Source organism: Podarcis muralis, chromosome 12 (genome assembly GCF_964188315.1).
Source record: "Podarcis muralis chromosome 12, rPodMur119.hap1.1, whole genome shotgun sequence".
In the NCBI taxonomy this organism is placed as follows: Eukaryota; Metazoa; Chordata; class Lepidosauria; order Squamata; family Lacertidae; genus Podarcis; species Podarcis muralis.
Window position 1 is genome coordinate 53,059,886 of NC_135666.1, and position 19,784 is coordinate 53,079,669.

General features: G+C 42.0%; 1 protein-coding gene across 20 annotated transcripts in view; it reads left to right on the plus strand.

Annotated features, from left to right (window-relative positions):
- Positions 1–19,784, plus strand: part of ARPP21 (cAMP regulated phosphoprotein 21) — a 242,753-nt gene that overhangs the window by 142,454 nt on the left and 80,515 nt on the right. For 17 of the 20 annotated variants that reach the window (XM_028751232.2, XM_028751230.2, XM_028751234.2 and 14 more), the window contains 2 exons: positions 15,942–16,050; positions 18,659–18,760. The exons of 1 other annotated variant lie outside the window; for it this stretch is intronic. In XM_028751232.2, coding sequence (XP_028607065.1) covers positions 15,942–16,050; positions 18,659–18,760 — 211 coding nt within the window. The remainder of the gene's footprint in view (positions 1–15,941; positions 16,051–18,658; positions 18,761–19,784) is intronic. 2 more of the 20 variants (XM_028751240.2, XM_028751241.2) reach the window with 1 other exon arrangement.

Sequence of the window (19,784 nt, forward strand, 5' to 3'; positions counted from 1 at the left end):
TCTTGTACCAGTTACATGGGTGCAGAAGCCATCCGTTATAGCTATACAGATATATCTATTTAAATTATTCTTTAAGAAATTCAGCAGCAAGCAGTGGGCCAGTTCAGATGTATTGATTCCACTCTGGTAAATCTGTGGCATCTTCATCTCTTCCCTTCCCTCCTCCCACCATCATAACCATTCGAGCCACAGTTTCCTGTGACATCCGAAACAGGAAACTCTGGTTTAAGGACACCCTCCAAACCAGACTCAGATCCTTCTTTCTTATTCTGGCTCATTGGGACCCTTAAACTACAACTTCCTGGTTCGGACAGTAGAGGAAAGTATGGCTTAAGAAATGAAGACTGCAATCCTTGGCCCAGTTATTTGACCATAAATCTGACATTGAACTCAGTGGGGCTTACTTTTGAGCAGCCATATATCAGATTGCACTGTAAGATAAATTTTCTGAAGCTGGTTACAAAAGAAAAGAGAGGAAGGAAGGAAGGAAGGAAGGAAGGAAGGAAGGAAGGAAGGAGGGAAGGAAGGAAGGAAGGAAGGAAGGAAGGAAGGAAGGAAGGAAGGAAGGAAGTTTCTGGTCTTGTGCTAATTTTATTTTTTCCATTTTCCACAAGTGCTATTTGCCACTCTTTGTTGCACCAATTTGTCCAAGCAGCACCTTCTAAGTTGTCCCAGCATCTTCTTGTTATGAGTCTTATTAAAGGTTTAAGTTAATATTATCTCCCGTGAAAAGTTTGAGGAGAGCCAGCTCTGGACATTTAGAGGCGTTTTGTAAGGTAATTGACTTTTATTTGGACAAATACTTCTTCCCATGACTTACTGATCTCTGATTGTTACATCTGAACAAGTACTAAGTTGGTTTCCAAACAAATAACAATGTACAATTCCTTTATCTTTTCTCTATATGTACCTAGATAATGGGACGCGGGTGGCACTGTGGGTAAAACCTCAGCGCCTAGGACTTGCCGATCGCATGGTCGGTGGTTCGAATCCCCGCGGCGGGGTGCGCTCCCGTCGTTCGGTCCCAGCGCCTGCCAACCTAGCAGTTCGAAAGCACCCCCGGGTGCAAGTAGATAAATAGGGACTGCTTACTAGCGGGAAGGTAAACGGCGTTCCGTGTGCTGCGCTGGCTCGCCAGATGCAGCTTGTCACGCTGGCCACGTGACCCGGAAGTGTCTGCGCTGGCTCCCGGCCTATAGAGTGAGATGAGCGCACAACCCTAGAGTCTGTCAAGACTGGCTCGTACAGGCAGGGGTACCTTTACCTTACCTAGATAATATCTCCCAATCTACCCTTGATGTCTTTAAAACCAACTACGGTAAATTTGCCAAAAGTTTTCCACTAGAACAGAATATTATTCTAGAAAACCTCTTAATTTCACATTAACACAGCTTGCATTCTCTTAAAGCTCTGGTCATTAATAGAATGATTTCTTTAAAATGCAAAATAAAACTATAATTTTGTGGAAGCTGGGGATATGTGGGCTACAAGGTATCTCCCATTAGGTGTTGATTGAAAACTTCAGAGAGCAATTACTAATGCCATTGTGTCAGTCAGGTAGGTTGTAATATGTGGGATCCTCTAGCTCTTTTTCTCGTGGGGCTTGCACATTTTTCTTAATGATTTGAAAGAAAAAAAATGGTTTCCAGATCTACAGATAAAACAAAACTGGGAGGCAAAGGACAAAGTAAGGTTGAAAATGATTTTAGCAAACAGCAGGAATTGAAAAACAGCAACGTGAAAATTCCCAAAGATAATATATTATATTTACAGCTCAGTTTTGAATGTTTGCTCTGAAATAAGTCCCAGAAGTAAGTTTGCATTGGATTGCAGGTTTAATTTGTTAAGAAGTGCAATATGCAAGCATGGGAAATTAGGTAATAGGGGGGGGGACCCCAAACCTTAGGTTTGTGCTAGAAAATTTAGCCTTAAGGATCTCATTTTCTAATCAAAGCAAAATATATTTTGGGTTTCATTTGGAACATAAGTTCAGGTGGTCTGTTGTGGCATGTAATGCCCTATTGGTCAGGTTTGCAACATAAAGTATGAATGCACATGGGGTAGTCCCAATAAAACCATGGCTGTTTTGCTCCTTCCCTGGTTCTCCTGGGGCTACCTGGAGCTAAACTAGTTTGGTTTGCAGTCATGTCCAAACCTCGGCATGTGGTTTGTTTGTCTCCAGACAACCCACTGCCTATAACCAAGGTTTGTTCTTGGCTTACTGCTTGTAGTTTATCTGGGGGAAGCAAACGATGAGTTCAGGTTCAGACGTAATGCTCAGTGGGCAGGGTAGGGAGAGGTGATGGCAGCACAACTGGGTGAGGAGCAAAGCAGCCATGGTGTTTATTGTGAATGCCTGTGCACTTGTACAGTGATACCTTGGGTTACATACACTTCAGGTTACATACGCTTCAGGTTACAGACTCCGCTAACCCAGAAATAGTACCTCAGGTTAAGAACTTTGCTTCAGGATGAGAACAGAAATCGCGTAGTGGCAGCAGTGGGAGGCCCCATTAGCTAAAGTGGTACTTCAGGTTAAGAACAGTTTCAGCTTAAGAACGGACCTCCAGAATGAATTAAGTACGTAACCAGAGGTACCACTGTATGTTCATGCTTAGCTATGGTTTGACTTGGCATCACATGCAAACTGTGCCACTGTGTCATACGAGCAATGTAATAAATTTCACATATGTTCAGACAGGATGACGTATGATGGTTTGGTGCTATGTGAACTAGCCTTTAAGGACTCATGGGCTTGTATGCTTTGCTCTCTTCTTGCACACTGTTTTTGTGATTGGTTAGCGGTGCATGGGGTGTTAGGGGAGGCGTAGTACCTCTGGTGGTGGACACACTATACTCCTTGTGGGATAGTTTGTCCACCTTTGGTCCCAACCCTGCACTCAGCTCTCACCTGTGGCTCCTAGAAGCTGTTAGCATGCAACAGCAGCTGTGCCCCGGGAAACAGCTTCAACTGACTGGCTAAACCATGTGAGGGTAGCCAAAGAGTCTTAGATCCTCCATGAGTTAGGGACTTCCCTTGTATGTGAAGACAGGCTCCAGTGGATTGAGTGGACGAGACCAGTTATGGGTCCAGGGGTTAAGAAGGTGTTTTCTGCACATGCTGTAGAGAGAAGTGAGGGGCAGATAGGGCTCATCAGCCTAGGAAGGTTGCCCATCTAGGAGAAGGAAAACTCTGATCCTAATCCTCCATTGCCTTGTGGGATATCTTCAGGAGAAGAAAAGGCTAAGCAGTAAACCCTACACATATCTGGAATGGAGTCCCTAAGATGGCTGGATGGCATCATGTGACCTCCTTCTGGCAACTCTTGCAGCCAAGCTGCTGCTAAATGTATTGCTTTCCTTTCCTTTGTTGCACAACAGCAAGGCCAGGAGAGGGACCTTGTTGTTTAGGCAGCCCAGGACCTCCATACACACTGCCCAGGCTTGTGCCCCAGGGAGGTCACTTTGGTGCCGCTAGCACAATGGTTTGACTTCACCCCCAGAGGCGCACTCCATTGTCTCTCAAGACAGATGGATGCCAGCAACAACAAGGGAGCAAGAAACCATGATCCCTGGTTCAGATATAACAGGAAGCTGTTTCTGTTGCTTGTGCTAGAGGTGGAACAACGGGGGAGCAATTGGGCAGTGTACACCAGCATGCTGCTTGTTTACAGTAAATCACGATAAGCTTGAAAGTCTGAGTTATTGTGCTAAGCTAAGGGAACACAGCCAGAGTTGCCAAGCCAATGTGCAGCCTTAACAAGGACACACTGGAAGAAAATGAGAGGGGCTGGTGGAGGTTCCACATGCCTAAATCCGTTTGAGTAAGTAGTGTTTTACCCCAGAAATGTTATCCATAAATAATATACCCATTTGCCTAAGAGGGAATGAATCATCAGGCTCATTTATACACGAGAAAGGAGGAGCTCAGAAAAGTGTGTGCCCTTCTCATTTCTAAAATCCCACAGAGTAGTCAGTTTATTAATTAACTTGGTAGCGATTCCAACAGTATGGCCACAGGGGAGCCAGTGCTCAAAGCTAAGCTGGCCATAAATGTGGTAGTGAGCCACCTGAACATTCTGAACTCACAGGAGTAGGTGCCATATGGAACTCTGCTGTAACATGAATGCACAAAGTCACCTTCTGGCATCAAATGTGCCTGTGCGAATCTGTCCTAAGTTATGAGGAATAGGTGTTTATTTTTGTTCCGTTTACAAAATGTAATCTATTGATCCAGTAGCTAATGTGATTCTGTGGATTTGCTCAGCACTGATATTTGCTCTGGGTGATTAAGATTATGATCTGTTCCAGAATAGCACTCCAGATATCTTAAGCAGGGTGAGGGAAGATTTGTGGTGGATACAAAGTGTTGAAAAGGCATTTAAAAGAGAAAAATAGAGGGACTGCCATTTTATTCATCATTGCACAGAATTGTAACCATTTTGACTCTGCAGCTATTATGGTTATATGAAAGATTTTGCTGCTCTCTGGGGTTTCTTGTTTCTTCAACTTAGCCCTGACGTATAGCGCTCCCTCACCCTCCAAAAAGTTATTCTGCATGTATCCAAGAACAGAACTTGGGAGTAATGAACCATCTCTAATGTCCCCGATATTAATTTTTCAGTATAATGTAACATCTAAACTAATTTGTTTGGAATTAGGGTGGCCATGTACTTTATAACTATTACACCGCAATAAAATGTTAGTTAAATATTAGTCAATAATTACAGTCTTTGTTAAACACTGCAGTCTGACAACTCAAGGGTATAATCCTGCCATAAATAAAATTAAAATAATTAGTCTTTAGTCTGACCTTGGAAAACGGAAAACTACCAAAGGAAATGTAATGTACTGTAACGTAATAGTGCAAACTTCCCTAAATTGCATTATTTTATGAGTCAATATTAAACTAGTCCATGGCATACTTCCAAGGACACTTCTTTGGGAGTGCAAGCTTCCACATCATTGGAACTGCCATTCATTGGCCCGGTTTGCACATAATGCTAAGCCAAACAATGGCTTATCGCGAACAAGCAAACAAACAGGTATCTAGAGTGAAGACTGCAGCTGCTGTGCTGTTCCTTGGGCTACCTTGGGCTAAACTACTGTTTGACTCATCATCATCATCATCATTATGTCCAAACCTAGGATTGTCGTTTGTCTCACTAGAGACAATCCATGTATGATAAACCAAGAGCAAACCTTCGATTGCACCTTGTGATATGTCTGGACTGTGAGAAGCCATTATAATTATTTCATTCATTCATTCCCCACCCATCTGGCTGGGTTTCCCCAGCAATGAGCTCAAGCTCAAATGTAACCCTAAGCCAAACCTGAGTTGTGTGGAAGCAGCTAGACCAAGGGAGGAGTGCGGCAGCTGCAATTGCAGCATTCACTTTGGGAACCCTCACATTTACTAGTTGTTTTTAAGCCTCGGTTTTGCGGCTTAGCATTCTATGCAAACTTGGTCATTGTCAGTGCTTTTAAAATTACTGTTATGTGGATTTCCACCTGTGGTGTGAAATGTCCATGCCACATCCATTCATAAAATGGTTTCTATTGTCATCAGTTGAGAAGAAAAGTTATTCTTGGGTTAGGAAAGAGATATTATACAATACAATATTATATATAATACTATGTTACTGGAGAAGTGTTGGTTTCTAAAATTACCAGTTTTGGAATAAAGTAGATACAGTCTTTAAAAGAGCAGTGGCTAACCCTAAAACTTTCTTTGACTTGCCCAAGGCCTCCCAAATTTGTAGTAGTAGTAGTAGTAGTAGTAGTAGTAGTAGTAGTAGCTCCCATGGATCTTGCACTTCAATGCCATCATTACACTTTTGTGTGTGTGAGTCAGTCGCTCTCCATTTGATCTTTTAAAGAAAAGAAACATAAACATTTTTTTTACAACTGCTCCCATGGGTCTCCTGCTGTGATACTGTGATGTCAAAACGGTTTTAGTGCCGTCCCATCCCTCTTTCAAATTCATTGATTTAAAAGCGTTGAAAATAATAAGATTTTTTTTACACTGCACGTGAGTGTAGTGATTCTGTGATTCTGATAGTTTTTTTGTAATCCCATAAGACACACCCCCCCCAATTTATTCCCTTTTCCCAGTTCTCACTCAATACACATATGTGCATTAGAAAGGTAGAGGGCTAATGCAAATAAACATAAATAAATAAGGAAAGCAGTAAAGTTTTGTTTATAACCCTGCATATACAACCCCCGGTAATTCAGAATTTAGGGTTACACTATGATGGGTATTTTGGGGGGGCCTCAGTTGTCCTCATCTGTTTCAGTTGCATCTCAGCTGCTCCTGGAAAGACACAAGCTAGATTCAAGATTATCTTGACAGGGTGGAGAACTGGCCCCAAACTTACAAAATGCATTTCAACAGATAAATATAAAGTTCTTCCTTTAGATACGAAATACCAAGGACACAAACACAGGATGTGTGACACTTGGCTTGGCAGCAGTACGCATGAAAATGATCTAGGGGTTTTAGAGACCACAAAGTGAACACGAGTAGTGCAGAGGCTTAAAAAACCCACCTTTTTAAAAAGCTATAAACAGAAGTATCGGGTTGAGGGATTCATATGTATGGGTGCTAAGGAAACAGCTTGAGCCCAGACCTCTTCTCCTCTCCTGACTTAATTGCACCCCATAAACTGGTTATACCAACAAAAACCGTTCTCAGAATATCCACTCAGGCAAGATATGCAACAAGGCACACCAACTAGTAAAAAAATAATAATAATCTTGCTAACCCCTGTTTCTGACTCACTTGAGATGGTTTCTAGCCAAATTGCTAACCTGCATGTTGAAGTTACTAAAAAGTGGCAATATGAGTTCATCACATAAAATCAAGAAATTAAGAGGTCAGCTAATAGACACAGAAAAAACAGTGGGCTAGGTCAGGCAAACTCGGCCCTCCAGATGTTTTGGGACTACAACTCCCATCATCCCTAGCTAACAGGACCAGTGGTCAGGGGTGATGGGAATTGTAGTCCCAAAACATCTGAAGGGCTGAGTTTGCCTATGCCTGGGCTAGGTTTTAGTGACCAGAATGAGTCAGATTAAAAAATTAAAACCCAGAGAGAACTAATTTTAAAGCTTGCTGATCAGGAAGATTGGGTGAGAAGATTGTTAGGACCTGCAGCTAGAAAATGCTAATATAATTCCCACCTACCTGGTAGAAAGATTGGGTGCCAAATTTGACTCTCTTCAGACTGGATATTAAGAAAGCTCACCGAAGCCTCAACTTGAAGCCAAAAAACCCCCCACCCTTCAAGGGATGTAATAGTTGCATTTGCTACTATTTGCTACATAAAGACATTCTTATGCAAACCCTTAGGAACAAAGGCCACATTCTCTTTTTGCAGGATTTGAGTGCAGAGACGCTAAGGAGAGGCAGGGCTTCCAAGACTGCCACCAAACAATTAAGAGAAGCAAGGATAAGGTATCACTGGGGATTCATGCTAACTGTGAATATTGATGGTAGGAGCTGTTTGACAGTGGAAGGATGGTGAACTTTCCTCTCTTGGAACTATTGAAGTGGGGGCTTTGTGGCCACATATCAGGGGTGCCGTGGTAGTGAATTTCCTGCATTGGCCTGGTTTGTGGCCTATTTAATTCATACTTCCCAAACTAGCATGTGATCTCAAAATACAGTTATCCTGGGAAATTCACACTTTTTGAAATTTTGAGATACAGTTACCCAACCAAAGATGCGTACATAATTGTGTCAAATTGCGTACAAAATATGATATTAGGAAAACATCCAGATGCGAATGAGTATGGATTTCTGTGTAAACTTTGTTTTAAAATCTGCAAACTGATGTGGAAATGAGAAAAAACAATGTAAAAGGGTGGAAATGAGAAACTAAATGGGTGAAATTAATCTGTGCCGGAGTTGAACTAGATCATGGGTAGGCAAACTAAGGCCCGGGGGCCAGATCCGGCCCAATCGCCTTCTAAATCTGGCCTGTGGACGGTCCAGGAATCAGTGTGTTTTTACATGAGTAGAATGTGTCCTTTTATTTAAAATGCATCTCTGGGTTATTTGTGGGGCATAGGAATTAGTTCTTTTTTTTTCCTCTTCAAAATATAGTCCGGCCCCCCACAAGATCTAAGGGACAGTGGACTGGCCCCCTACTGAAATGGTTTGCTGACCCCTGAATTAGATTATCCTTTAGGTAACACTACGATTCCTTATTGTGACAATGCATTCAAACAGGTCAGTCACACATCCCAAAGCTATGCTTCATCAGTTCGCCACCTCTGCTTCATCATACGTATGCATTTATGGAGTGGTTGTCATAGAAAATATGCCCACTGCTGCAGCGATGTATTTCACAAGTTTTTAATTGCCATTATCCTTTTTTTTAAAAAAAAGGATGAGATCACCTTGCATTCTATAAAAGCATGATTCATGGGCACAAAAATAATGTAAGAAAATGAGCTATGCTATGCCACCCTAGTCCTTGAAAACAGAAGGCATTATGATGAAAAGCTGACTGGAATTAAAGACAAACAGAAATTTGGGAGGCGAGGGAGGAAGGGATGAATGCAGCAAAATCAGTTGAAAACCTTCATAGTAAATCTACACAGTACTTTTCCATTCATTTGAATTATATTTGTAGCAGCAATTTTCTAACTCCTGGGGTGGGGTGGGTGGAACATATATCAGCTGCATTAGCTGTTGGTATATTTTTATAATTAGATTTGTATTTGGGATGCGTATTTGTTTTGTGGTGGTTATCCTGCAATCACACTGGGCAGCTGCTGTCCTCTTTCAACAGTGTTGCTTCTAAAGGTTTCCCTTCATTCTACAACCAATCTCACTGAAAAGATCTAGTGTGCTTGTCTTCCATATCCAGTGCATTCTAATAACACATTTATGTATTGAGGTTTCTGAGATCTCTCAGTGAAGTATTGCAGCTCTCTAGAAGTAATGTACTCTTGATTGTCACCGAATGGCACTGCCATCCCAAGTATTTTCCAAACGGTTCTAAATCTGGGGGGCTCCGTCTTTCTTCTCTGTCCTTTGTAGTGCTGAATATCCCTGTTAAGCATTAAGGAACCTTTTGGAGTCAGCTCTCCATGAGAATAGGTGGTCCATGAGATGGAGGCACCTTGGAGCCTAGGTGCATTCAGCTGGATGCATAGAGATTCTTCCTTCAGGCTTTCTGCGTCAGTACATGAATGTCAGGAGCAGAGTTAGTGTATATGCTGATGGGGCAGGTCTAGTGCATATCCTGCATTCTGTGTGCAGGACTAGTGTGTTCTGAGAACTTATGGAGGGCATGTTTGAACAGGGCTCTTGTATTCTCTTCATTTTTGTCCTTGCTTCTCTTTTCCATCTGCCCTTACTCTCCTGCACATTAGGCCATGCCTATTTGAAATGACATCTGCATTATGATTTGTCAGCAACATCCCACCGCCATATTGCCCTTCCACAACATGTAGTGCTTCGGGTTCCGAGCCGTGGCTAGTTTTGACGTAGAACATACGCACATGATACAACTGTACAACCTGGTGACATCTCTATACATTGTGGGGAAAGGAGGCAGCAAGTCTTCATGTGGACCCCATTTCAAGTAGTCTGGGGTTGACAGGGCTGACCCACCCATGAGGCAACGTGAGGCAACTGCCTCGGGCGGCAGAATCCACAGGGCAGCAGATCCAGCCTCCAAGGAATGCATCACCTGCTGCTCCTGTTGTGTTAGCAGCAACAGCTGTGGTGTCTGCTTGGAAGCCGGATCTGCCTCAGCCGCCCACCCCCATGTCACATCTACAGTGGCCTCTTGATGACTAGGAGGTGCTGCTGGTCTCCTCCCACCCTTGTTCCTGGTGTAGATCTTCACCCCAACTTCCCTGTTTGAGGTGGGCACCATTTATGGTTCCAAAATGCCTTGGGCTGGTCTTGTTGGTTAATGATTATAACATGCAGGTTGTGCCTCTATTAGGGAAACCAGGCCCCTCTGTCCAACTCCTGGAGCAACCCCAGTGCCAGTCTGATGAAGCCCAAGCATCTTATTCATTGCTCTACTCAAGGAGTGCGAAGTGGACCTTGATGGTTTTCATGGTCACAGGGCACCACTTTTGGATCTAGGTGGGTGTGCACAAGATATTTCAAGAAAGGGTGATCTAGGGAAAGCTGTTGGGAAGGTATCCTTCCATTTTGTGTACAGTAAGCTTAGAGGATTGCAATTCATTTCCCTCAAAAACGTACCTGACATCCAAATTCTTTAAAATGACATGCTGAGGCAGCAGCTGATAGAACTAGGCATATATGGATCCCTGTACTGGCTGTTCTGTCTTCTTTTCATCTCTCCTTTTTCATATTCAGGTACGAGTTTCTTTATCTTTTCCTTTCATCCTTACATTACAGTGACTTGGCACAAATCCCGTTCTGTTTCCAACTGTGGCCAACACAAGTTCATGGTATCTTCTTCATCTTCTGCTAAACAGTCTTGTTCCTCTTATCTCATCCATGCTCCTTTTCCTCAACCATGTTGTCTTTTTGCAACCTTTGAGTCCCTTCATTCTTCCATCTTTCTTCAAACCTTTGCCACGTACCTTTAAAATACATTGACATGGTTAAACACAAATTAGATAAAGAAGACAATGAAGGAAAAGTGAGCTGTCATCAATTATTAGAAGAACATACCTCACTTATTTAAGATAATGAACATGTGCTCGTTCTATTTTGATGTGGGTACATGTAACATGCTTCAGTATACTGTAAATCAATAATATAATATGTTTTATTATTATTAAAATTAATTCGGATCTAGGTCCCCCCCCCCCTTAATAGTTCTAGCAATGCTAGAAAAGAAAATATATGGTAAAATAGGCATGCCTCCATCTGGTAGCCAATTTGAAGGAAGAATCAGAGCAATCTGTAGCAAACGTAACCAACAACTTACACAAATGGAATCAATAATTTTGCTTAATCATAACTGACTTGTTCCTTCATTTGCTGTACTGGAGGAACCAACTCTACAGAGTGATAATAAAGCAAACTTGTTCAATAAAGATGCAGAATTCACTTCCTAGAGCACTGGCCTTTGAAGGATACATTGAAATAATGGTTCTGCAAACATGAGATAGGCCTCCCTCGTGAGAATGTCATTCTACCTCCCACCTGCATTGTCTTTTTTCTTTGCTCAGGCCAGAAAGAAGAATGGAAATAGGTAACGAAAATACTGGATAGCAGCTTAAAAGCACATTGTGTGGTAATTTTCCTTACCCGGAGAGGTAAAGCGATTGTCTGCAGTCTCTAGCTATATGACAAGTAATGATTGCCCCCTTATGCTGCAGCTTGACCATCTAGGAAAGTGGGACCATGATGGATATTGCCTGACTATTTGGCCAGCAGCTCTCCACATGGTTAGAAGTATCACATGGCACCACATGGCTAATGCTTATGGGCTTCCAGTGCAATGTTGTACATTCTAGCCTGTGGGCCGTCTTAAGTATATCCTGCGCCATGGTGCAAAGATCCCTCCATTTCCCAGAGTTGCCAACCTTTTTACAGCGCTGCCGGCAGCTTTGCGGGGCTGGAGGAGGTGGGCAGCGGCTGGAGAGCGGCTCCTCCGGCGGGGAAGAGGTGGAGGCTCTGGGCACGGTGCTGCTTCAGTGAGGCGGGTGAGGGCGGTGAGCTGATGCCAGGAGGCGCCGCGTTCAGCCTCTGCCTCTTCCCTGGTGCCCTCCAGTACTTGACACCCTGGCGCCCCGCGCCACTTGCCTCTATGGGCAAGACGCCCCTGATAGCACTTGGAACTCTTGTGCTGATCTCAGAAGAGCTGAACATCAAATGTACAACACTCTGGGATTTTCATTTATTTTTTACTTGCAAGGTTGTTTATATTGAGCCCTTTCCCTAGGGAATTTAGCTCAAGTAGTTGGACTTGTGACCAATTACTCCCCTTTCTTTGTGAACTGCTTATTTAATAATTACCTGGAATTGTTTTCAGGGTGAATTCATTCAGGAGAATTCATTCTGGGTTTCTCCCCCCCCCCCCCAAATATCATGATCATTATTACCATTATCATTACTATTAATAATGATGATTATACCACACCTTTCCTCTCACAAGAACCCAAGTAACTGGGCAAAAATGAGGTCTGCAGTGACACAATTATCTACATGAAATAGTCTGTATATGCAGAGAAGATTATTTGCATGTAGTTTGAATTTCTTTACATATATGTGCACAGTGGGAAGTTGCTCTCTCATAAGCAGGTGTGTTGCTACATGTATAAAATGTAGTGCTAGAAAATGTATAGTTGAATTAGTATACTAAAAATTGTGCACATGTTTTAAGATAAGATAGAGATATATTTCACATGCTAATGTATTCCATCAGTGTTTCATCAACTTCAGAATTTTAATTCAGCTATATACTTAAATGGAAGGCCACGCTTTTAGTTCTACTGCTGTATTCTAGCATCTTCTTTCCCAGTCACTGCGCTACTGCAAAAAGTTTTTTTCCTTTTATGCTTAGACTTACCTATCTCTTAGAGTGGAAATGATGTTTTTGTTTACATGCTGTAATAGATAGATAGTTGAAGGTCAAGTAGCTAAAAATAAAAACAATCTCCTGTGCAACAGAGAGAATCATTACTGCTTTGTTAGCCAACAGGAATTGAGTGAGAATTTTAGAGTCAGACTACACATTATTCAGAGTGAGATGGTTGACTGAGGTAATCAAATTGGGAATTGTGCCACTCGGTCTGCAGATATGGTGTTATATTTTAAAACGCCCCCCACGTAAAAGTGGGGAGAAACCCTCACTGTACGTTGCAAAACAGGAACGTGAGGAGGTAGTTTTCATGCAGCCCTTTCCCCCGTGAACTTGTTTAGTACATGCACAGAACTTATTTACATGGGAGAAATGTTCATATATAAGACCCCCCGCCAAAAAAAACCCTGCAGTTTGAAGTGGTAAAGTTCAACATCTGAAGGAACATCTCCAACCCCACTAATGTTCAGTTCTAAGGTCCTTCTGACATTTTGCTCATTGCGAGAAGTGAACTTACGGAGAACCAGGCAGAGGGCCTCCCATCAGATGTCAAAGAGATAAACAATTATACGAGTTTCTGCAGACTTCTGAAGGCAGCCCCGTATCAATAAGTTTTAAATCAACCATAGGCAAACTCGGCCCGCCAGATGTTTTGGGACTACAATTCCCATCATCCCTTACCACTGGTCCTGTTAGCTAGGGATGATGGGAGTTGTAGTCCCAAAACATCTGGCAGGCCGAGTTTGCCTATGCCTGTTTTAAATGTTTGATGTTTCACTATGCTTTTTGCATTCTGTTGGAAGCCACCCAGAGTGGCTGGAGCAACCCAAACAGATGGATGTGGTATAAGTAATAAATTATCAGCATTATTATTATTTATAATTCCAACTACTAACTCCTGCTGGATCAGACCAAAGGACCAATTATGTTTTTTTGCCAAATCTTTTTGTATTTATTTTCACTAATTGAAACATACTAAAACAAATTTAAGGGCCATCTAGACCAGCATCCAGTGGCCAATGAGATGCTTATGGGAAGCCCTGAAGGAAGACCGAAGTACAATAGCACTTTCCCCACTTATAAATCCCTTAAGCCAGGCCTAAATGATGGTGTATTAATGCACTCTCCTGGAGCCTTTTATAAGTAAGACCTTGGTATTCCAGGAAACACGTTCTTAATTTTTCATCAGCAGGCTTTGCTAGAGGAGAATACCCACAGCTACCATGAAATGGATGGAGTTACTGGGATTTGAAATGCAATGCACTTTAACATTATTTTAAAAGTGGGTGGGCGTGGGCAAAGAGTGTGATGTTGATGAATACCCTCCGAATGAGTGAAAATGAATGGCAGAAACATTATTAATTTTCGAGTGTTGTATCAAGTGCCCTTCATGTAAATGAATTCAATGTCATCAATTGTTATCGGCAGCATGTGGGCTGAGATGCGTATTACATTTATGTTAGGATTTGGCTGCAGCCCGATGAAGTGGGCTTATGAATTGCAGTCGAATTGGTCACAGGTTGGCATGCATGCATTAACATATTGCCTTTACATTTATTATATACCCCATATTGAGGTTAAGGAAGATTGTACATGGTAACCTTCCAATCAGCAAGCCCTAGAGGCTCAGTGCTTTAGACCAGTGTTCCCCAACCTTGGGCCTCCAGCTGTTTTTGGACTACAACTCCCATCATCCCTCGCTAGCAAGACCAGTGGTCAAGGATGGTGGGAGTTGTAGTCCAAAAACAGCTGGAGGCCCAAGGTTGGGGAACTCTGCTTTAGACCACAGCGCCTAACCGTTGACATGGTAATGTACATATTTATCAGCAAAATAAAAATAAAAATTGTCAGGTCCATATCCCAAGAAGCTTACACTCTAAAGGGGGGGGGGGACTGCAGATGGAAGGGAGAGAAAAGTAACAGTAAGAAGGGATGCTATCCTTCAACGCTGGGCGTTAACAATGTATTTACTTTGGAATCCCTGTTCTTCTTTATCTTTAAAACAAAAAAAATTCCTTCCAGTAGCACCTTAAAGACCAACTAAGTTAGTTCTTGGTATGAGCTTTCGTGTGCATGCACACTTCTTCAGATACACTGAAACAGAAGTTGCCAGATCCTTCTATATAGTGAGAAGGTGGGGAGGGGTATTACTCAGAAGGGTGGTGGGAATGGGTGATTGGCAGATAGCTGTGATGAGCCAGTTGACGACTCTTAACGACTGCAATAGGTCTTACAGGAAAAAGCAAGGGGTGAGAAGGTCTTTATCTTTGTAAAGGGGAAGGGAGGAAAACATGTTTTTGAAAGGTGTGCAAATCTGTATTTTCAAATTTTTGGCAAGGAAGCTATTTCTAACGAGACTCCTCTATCCTCCCACTCGCCCACAATGTTTGTCATGCTGTTCGTGTTGAGAGGAGATCTGTGCACAGATTGGATCCATTACTGTGCTGTTGATGATACTCAGGTTCTCAGTTCTTCCTTGACAGTCCTGTCTGTCTCCTGCGAATGCTTGTGGAAGTAACACATGTGCACTGAGCAGAGAAAGAATCCTTCTGTTCACACTTTTCCTTCCATTTTATAAATGCTCCTGAATTAACAGCGCACACGTTATGTGACAACATGCGATTCTGTACTTTTCAAACCCAACTTGCTGCTCTGGCAGAAAAATGCAAAATCTGGGGTGCTAATGACAGACAGTGTCCTGGAGATTAAAACGTTCCCTAAGTCTGCAATTATGTCAATTGTTAGCTCAATGTAAAGAGACACGTTTCTCCATATCCTTTTTAAACAATGTCATAGCAGAGCACAGAGCAATTTATTTCAGTCTCTGAACCTAGAAATGTGAAGTCATCAGCTGGTAATATCTGGCCATTTAATAACCATCTGGATGGATTTTAAATCAATTGGCAAATCAATACAATGTGACAACTTTGATCTCCCCTCCCCAATTTCCCAACTGTTGGATAATTGTTTGTTTAAAGAAAATACTACTGGACCCTTCCCCTGGCACAGTTCACCAATTCAGTGTATTATGAAAAGTTCTGTAGAAGACCCCCATCAACTTTGTCTTTCCCTTTCAATCTGTATAAGCCTTTATTAACTTGCAGCATTGCTGGAGGTCATGATAACTGGAAAAGTCAATTAATATATTGTTTACTGGCTTGCTTTCTTATTATTCAGTCACTGCAAACAGACTGCACAGGCTGATCATTCAAATTCACCTTGCCATGCACACAACAGCAAAATATATTTATAGCAATAACAGCAGCATTTGAACAGATGCTACATATTGTTACCAACATCAGCAGCCTCAACTGTTGCACTAAATGCCTCCATTTTTTTAAAAAAAAGTGCTGACAAATTCAAAGCAAAACAAAATAGATTTTTTATTGATATGTTTTACTTTGCTGGCAGACCAGAGCAAAGGTTTTCTGAACATTTAAAAGATGAAAAAGGTGAAGATTCCCAGAAGCGATTTATCTTGAAGCGAGATAACTCTAGTATTGATAAAGAAGACAATCAGGTTGGTTCTCGGTTTCGAGAGTTGCTGAAATTCATTTTTTTTTATTTCCTTTTTTTTCTTTTTTGAAAGTGGGCTGACTGGTGTTCTTGATGTTCCTTTGTTGTTGTTTATGCTGCTGCTGCTGCTGCTGCTGCTTTTCCTTCCTGCTCATCTTCCTCTCCTGCTAGCCTGTTTCTGGCACACAGTGGAATAGCATCCGCCATAAGTGTGTTTGCTTCAGCAGTGGCAGTTTGCATGGGCAGTTTTGCTTGGCACAGGACATGCTGCATGCTGAGGAGTGATTTGGAATGTTCCAAAGGCCCCCTGAAGCTCATTTGGGGAAACTTTTGTCAGCTGCGCTTTGGCAAATGTCTTTGTGTCTCTGTGGGACTTCTTCCAAACTTCTAGAGTCATGCCAAGCTGGTTAGAGATTAATACGGACTAACAACAGCCATCGACGGGTAAAATGTTACGACGAGACCAGATTGACTTTGCAACCATCAATACATGATTTTTCACTTGCAGGGGGGGGGGAGATTCTCTTTGTAAACCACTTTGAGGTCTCCCCCCAAAAAATCAGTGTATAAATGTCATGAAATAGCAAACAAACAAATGATTGAAAGATTCAGGACCACCCCCTTTATCATAAATGGAACTTGTTTGCTTGTTTTTGCATGTATGTGGCAGAAACCTCCCCTTCTGTGTGCTGCTTGTTGTTTCCTCCTGCACCACTAAAGGTAGCCTTATGAAACATGCTAATATATGAATATATGAATGCTAGGTAGTTTAACAGCCTTTTGGGGGTGGGAATAAACCTGTGATGGAAGTGAAGGTTTTAATTCAAAAGAACATTTTTTAAAAGGAAGAATTGAAAAAGGGTTTTTGATTCTGAAAGAGTTTTTAAAAGGAAAATTCGCGAAGGTAAGCTAATGTGTATGTTCTTGTTTAATTTTTGGGTAAATTCAGCCGCTTGACACCAGAGAGTATCTCTCCGCCTCCTACAAAAGATGCTGTTTCCTTTCCCATTTTGCTTCTGCAGTTTGTTGCTGCACATGGTAACACAGCTGGTTTTCAGAAATGGAGAAGAAGGGTTTAGGGAGCACAGATTGCAAGCAAGGAAGGTAAAGGAGCGGAGGGAAGATACAGCGCAGTTAAAGGAGGAAGGCGAGAGAATTGCAGCTACAGGCTAACAGCAGATATGAAGCTTTGTACAGGGCAATATCTTCCCCATTAAGCACCTTAGCATGTTTTATTGCTTTCTGGACTTCACTGCAATGAAAGTCTGCATTTCCTCTCCAGTTGACGGTAACAGCCTAAGGATTACTACAGAAATGATTAGAACTCTTGTGCACAATATTCTCAGAATCATTTCTCCTCATCTGTGAGGCTTTTTCGTCCTTTGATATCACTCGCCTTTCCACGTTCTTTTCCTTCACTTGATTTGATAGCTGCTGCTGCTTCAATAAATTAGCAAGGGAAGTTTGACAAATGTGCTCCCCCCCCCCCCGACTAGCTGGGAGCATCCTGAGTGGAAGGAGCCAACACACCTCTACTCTAGATTGCAGATTGATTTCCAAATCAATCATGCTACCTCATCTCTTCTTATACAGAAGAGCTCAGTGGTAGAATGCATACTTTGCAAACAGAAGTTCCTGGGTTCCATACCTGGCAATTCCAGTTGACGAGGTCTCAGAAAGCAAGAGGGGGATAAAACATCATTTAAACCAGTCGGCCCTCCAGATGTTTTCGGACTACAGTTCCTATCATCCCTGACCACTGGTCTTGCTAGCTAGGGATGATGAGTGTTGTAGTCCAAAAACAGCTAGAGACCCAAGGTTGGGGAACACTAATTTAAATTATTATCCAGTACAGTGGTGCCTCACAAGACGAAAATAATTCGTTCTGCGAGTTTTTTCATCTTGCGAATTTTTCGTCTTGCGAAGCACGGTTTCAAAAGAAGTTTTGGAAAAGCTTCAAAAATCACCAAAGTCTTCAAAAACCTCAAAAAAGGCTACCACACCACGTGCAACTGCACCTCTTCAAGCAATGCACCCTGGGTATTAACGGTTTTAAGAAAAAAGAAACAAACTTGCAAGACGTTTTCGTCTTGCAAAGCAAGCCCATAGGGAAATTCGTCTTGCGAAGCAACTCAAAAAACCAAAAACCCTTTCGTCTTGCGAGTTTTTTGTCTTGCAAGGCATTCGTCTTGCGAGGTACCACTGTACACCTTTAGTACACACATGTTCCCAGTGTAGCTAACTATGAAAAATAAAAGCAATGCAGTAAATCAAGGCGTGCCAAAGACCTTGGAGTGTTGTCTGATAGAGCAGATAGGACTGATCTAGATGGACCAACAGTGTGGCTGAGTATAAGGCAACTTCATATGATCAAAGAGAAGAACCCACCAAGCCAATGCAAAGCAGAAACATTCCAGTAGCATCTAGATTGATGCTGTAAGGTGCACAGCATAACACCGTGAGTCGCATGCCACTTTAGGAATGAGACAACACAATCATTCTCGTGCCTCATTTGTTTAAGTGAACATTTATTATTCTCGGCTGACAGTTACTTAACTGCAGTTTTTAGCAGCTCAACTTATATAATCCTCCTGGTTTTTTTTTATGCTCAGCAAAACAGAATTCATCCATTTAGAGATGACAGACGAAGTAAATCAATTGAAGAGAGAGAAGAGGAGTATCAGAGGGTGAGGGAGAGAATATTTGCACAAGATGTGAGTAGTTGTTTTAATTGCCTCTTTAGTGCCATATCTTTATCAGTAGTCAGCCAGTAGCCTCCCACTCTGACACTGTGGCAAGATTGCACTTTGTGGCAGGAGACAGTGGAGGGGTGTGAATTGAGCGAGAGGGGGGGAAGTTTGATTATGGATTGATTTATTTTTTGCCCTTTTTTTAGGAGGACAGAAACGGAAATGATAGAAGAGTTATTAGATAAGATTAGCTCCAATAGGGCAGGCGTGCTGAACTTGGTTTCCTTTAATTTTTAAATCTTAGTGCATAGGAGTCATTCTGTAACACCCAGATGCAGAACATGGATTTAAATAGACATTTTCACCCACCATCTTGTTTCATTGATCCAGGAGTGTTTTTTAAAAAAATGTTGTTAGAACTATTCAAATGGGAGTGTGGAATAGTAAACGTGTGATCCAGCAGCCATTTTGGGGGAATATATAAATCCATCATCTTACAACAGTCTTAGGATAAATGCCACGAGGTACTTCACTTACCATGTTTCTGCCAGATATGACTGTTCCCTTCTAGGACTGACATTGAGGCAGCAGTTCTGTAAGTTGGAAGCAGAGGCCAACTCTCCTATGCTCATTGGCTGAGATCTTTGGTTTCAAGATCCTCTGCCCACCCTTTGAACAGTTTTGCAACTTAAAGAAAATGAAAATGCTTTATGAACTTTTAATTTAATGAATGCATAAGTTGTACTTAAACTAGAAAGAAAGAAAGCAAAACTGACAGACTATCTAAAAACAGGAGAAATATCTCAAGCAGAAGCCGATACGTTTTTAATTGCAGCATGAATTATCCCTGTAGAAAAATTCCCCGCAATGAGCTCCTATTTTTAGGCATATCTGTATGCACCCTTGCAGATCATGCCATCATTTGTGGATTTTGAAAGCTCAGTCCAAAAAGTAATCTCAAATGAACAAGCATTTAACAAAAATAGGAAGGGCAGTTTTGGTGGAAGGGTGGCTTCAGAAATATTTTGGGAGCTGGTGTTGGACTGAA